The sequence below is a fragment of the Aureococcus anophagefferens genome, assembly GCF_000186865.1.
Source record: "Aureococcus anophagefferens unplaced genomic scaffold AURANscaffold_3, whole genome shotgun sequence".
NCBI lineage: Eukaryota > Pelagophyceae > Pelagomonadales > Pelagomonadaceae > Aureococcus > Aureococcus anophagefferens.
This window is the reverse complement of record NW_008705563.1, coordinates 1,455,355-1,458,497: the sequence shown is the minus strand read 5'-3', so window position 1 is coordinate 1,458,497 and position 3,143 is coordinate 1,455,355. Positions and strand designations below refer to the sequence as shown.

General features: G+C 73.8%; 1 protein-coding gene across 1 annotated transcript; it reads right to left on the bottom strand.

The window, feature by feature from the left end:
- Positions 1-1,848: 1,848 nt before the first annotated feature.
- Positions 1,849-2,493, bottom strand: AURANDRAFT_14265 (hypothetical protein; the record flags this gene model as incomplete). Its single annotated transcript, XM_009035462.1, has 1 exon — positions 1,849-2,493. A coding segment is annotated over one exon (645 nt), but the record flags the coding sequence as incomplete, so codon positions are not given.
- Positions 2,494-3,143: the final 650 nt, after the last annotated feature.

Below are 3,143 nucleotides of genomic sequence, written 5' to 3'. Positions count from 1 at the left end.
TCGGGCGTGCGCCAGCTCGACCCGGTCCGGCGTGCGCGCCGTGGCCGCCAACGAGACGGACGCCGCGGGCTGGGTCGTCGCCTTCTACGCGCCCTGGTGCGGCCACTGCCAGCACTACGCGCCGTCCTTCCGCCAGTTCGGCGCCGCGCTCGCGGCGAGCGGCGACGCTCTGCGCGCGGGCGCCGTGAGCTGCACGGCCGAGAAGAAGGCGTGCTCCGAGTTCGGCGTGAGGAGCTACCCGACGGTCAAGGCGTTCGGCGCGCTCGGGAACGACGTCGTCCTCGACAAGCGCGCGCCGCTCCAGCTCCTGGCGACCGTGCGGAGGAAGTACCCCGGCTACCTGACGCGGGACGACGCCGCGCTGTTGAAAGAGGGCGCGGCCGCCGAGAAGGGCGGCGGGCTCCGCCGCGCCGAGGACCCGCCGCTCAAGACGCCCGGCCTCCGCGGCGCGCCGGCGCTGAGCGACGCCGCGGCGTCGCTGCGCTACGCGCTGGAGTCGGCCGTGTTCACGGAGGGGCCCGTTTTGTCGCGCGAGCGGTTGGTGGCGCTCCGGGGCGTGCTCGCGGCCGCGTCGACGGCCCTCCCCGGCGTCGCCGTCGCGCCGGCGCTGCTGGACTGTTTAGGGGCATCGTCCGAGGGCGTGACGAGCGACGAGTGGGACGCCTGGCTGGCAAAGCCGGACGCCGTGACGTGCCGGGGGACGACGCGGCGCGCGCAGCCCAAGGCCTGGAGCGCGCGCTGCGACCCGGACGGCCGGGGCGCCGAGTCCGGCGGCACCTACACCTGCGGCCTCTGGAGCTTCTTCCACGCCGTCGTCGCGAGCGAGGCGCTGGAGCCGCGGGCCGCGCGGGCCGCGGTGCGCGCGTTCGTCGCGCACTTTTTCGGGTGCGCGGAGTGCCGGTCCCACTTCCTCGCCATGTACGACGCCTGCGACCACGGCGCCTGCGACGCCGACGGCGACGCGTCGCTGTGGCTCTGGCGCGCGCACAACGCCGTGAACTCGCGCGTCAAGGGCGGCGGCGCGTCGGACGCGGCGGCCGCGGCGGACGCGGCCGCGGCCTGGGCCTGGCCGCCGGCGAGCGAGTGCGGCCACTGCCGCGTCGGCGATACATGGGACGAGGCCGAGGTCGCCCGCTTCCTGCGGCGCACCTACGGCCACGCGGCGGCGCCGCCGCGGACGCCGCGGAAGGCGCCGCGCCGGCGGCGCGACCGCGCGGCGTCCGGCGCGTCGTCCGGCGCCGCGCTCGTCGCCTACGGGCTCGTGAGCGTCGCCGCCGCCTTCTCCTGCCTGCGGGCGTCGGCCTGGGCGCTCGGACCGCGGCGCCTCCGCGCGAAGCGCCAGTACGCCGCCGTCAACGGCCACCTCGTCTAAGACTCCTAACTCGCCCCGGGTCCCGCGTAGCCGCGCGTCGCGGCGTCGCCGAGGCCCACGGGCGACGGGACGAACTGGCGGCAGGCCTGCTCGGCGCGCTCCTCGAACTCCGCGAGGGAGATGGTCCCGTCGCCGTCCTCGTCGAGCTCCGCGAGGATCGCGCCCGCGGACGCCGCCACGGCCACATCGTCGCCGTCCGTGATTTGCGCGAGGCCCGCGCGCAGTTCGTCCAGATCCAACACCCCGTCGCCGTTCGCGTCTCAGGCCTCGAAGATGTTCCGCGCGAGCGTACTCACGCCGATTTTTTCCGCGAGCCGCTCGTAGTTCTCCGCCGAGAGGAGCCAGCGCGCGTGCGACCCGCCGCTCGACGATTCGAGCCGCGGCGCGAGGGGCGCGAGCGAGTCGCCGTCGAGCGCGTAGACCTACGACGTGGGCTTTTTTAACTGGTCCTCGAAGGACGTCGGACGCCGGGACGGGACGCAGGGCACGGCGTTGGGTACGAAGATCTTGGGCACGAGCGCGTCGGGCACGCCGTCCAAGGCCGCGATGAGCGCGCGGAGCGTGTTCGCGTGCGCCGCGACGAGGACGGTCCGCCCGCCGCGCACGGCCGGCGCGACGCGCTCGTCGAAGCACGCGAGCACGCGCCGCTGGCAGTCCGCGAGCGACTCCGTCGGAGGGGCTTTCGCGTCGTAATGCGGGTGCGACGCGCTCATCGCAGGAGGCGCTTCGCGCATGGACCGGCGGATCTTCTCGAGTTCCGAAGCCGTGAGCGGTTTCTTTGTCTGCGTCGAGTGCGCGAGCGGCGTCGCGAGGAGCCCGGGGTCGTCCTTGCGGACGCCCTGCAGCGCGCCGTAGTGCCGCTCGTTCAGGCGCGCGTCGCGCGCGACGGCCGCGCCCGGTAAGCACAGCTCCGCGGTCTTCGCGGCGCGCCGGAGCTCCGACGTGAAGGCCGCGTCGACGGCCATGGGCGGCGCCTGCGAGCGGAGCAGCGCCCCGGCGGCCGCGGCCTCGGCCTCGCCGCTCGGCGTGAGCGCCACGTCGACCCAGCCCGTGAACCGCGCCGGGCCGAAGCCCGACGCGCCGTTCCACTCGCTCTGGCCGTGCCGCAGCAGGATGAGCCGCGACGACGCGCGCCTCATCATAGATTCTTCGCCGTGGGCTGCGAGGGCGGCATCATCACGCGCGCAACATAGATTCTTCGTGGGCTGCCTGGTTTTATTAACAGCGGCAAGTACGTTTCGCTGAAGTCTCAAGAGTTTGGGGGCCTGTGGCAAATGATGATGATGCGTCGAGCAATTCGCGTCGTGGCACGTCCCGCGCTCCACAAAACCGCAGTGCGCCGCGCGTCGACGCGCAGCAGAGCGCGCACCTACGCCTTCCGCGCCGCCGCGGCGCCCTACGCGCTCCTGGGCCTCGTGCCCATCACCTCGTCGACGCTGGCCGCGTACCACCTCGCCGGCGGGCGCGAGGACGAGGCGCGCGGCTGCGCTTTCTTTGCCGCGACCGGGTTCCTCTCCCTCCCTCTGTCGCTGGTCATGTTCGCCGCGGCGCCCTTTACGTTACTCTTCGACGGGGACCGGCGGCGCGCGCCCGACTGGGTGCAGAAGGCGTGGGGCCGGCTGACGACGCGGTGCTTCTACGAGACGACGGTCGAGGGCGCCGAGAAGCTCGCGGCGCTGGAGGGCGCGGGCGCCGTCTTCGTGTCGAACCACTGCTCCTGGCTCGACATCTACGCGCTCTTCGAGCTCGACGCGCTGCCGCTAAAGATCGT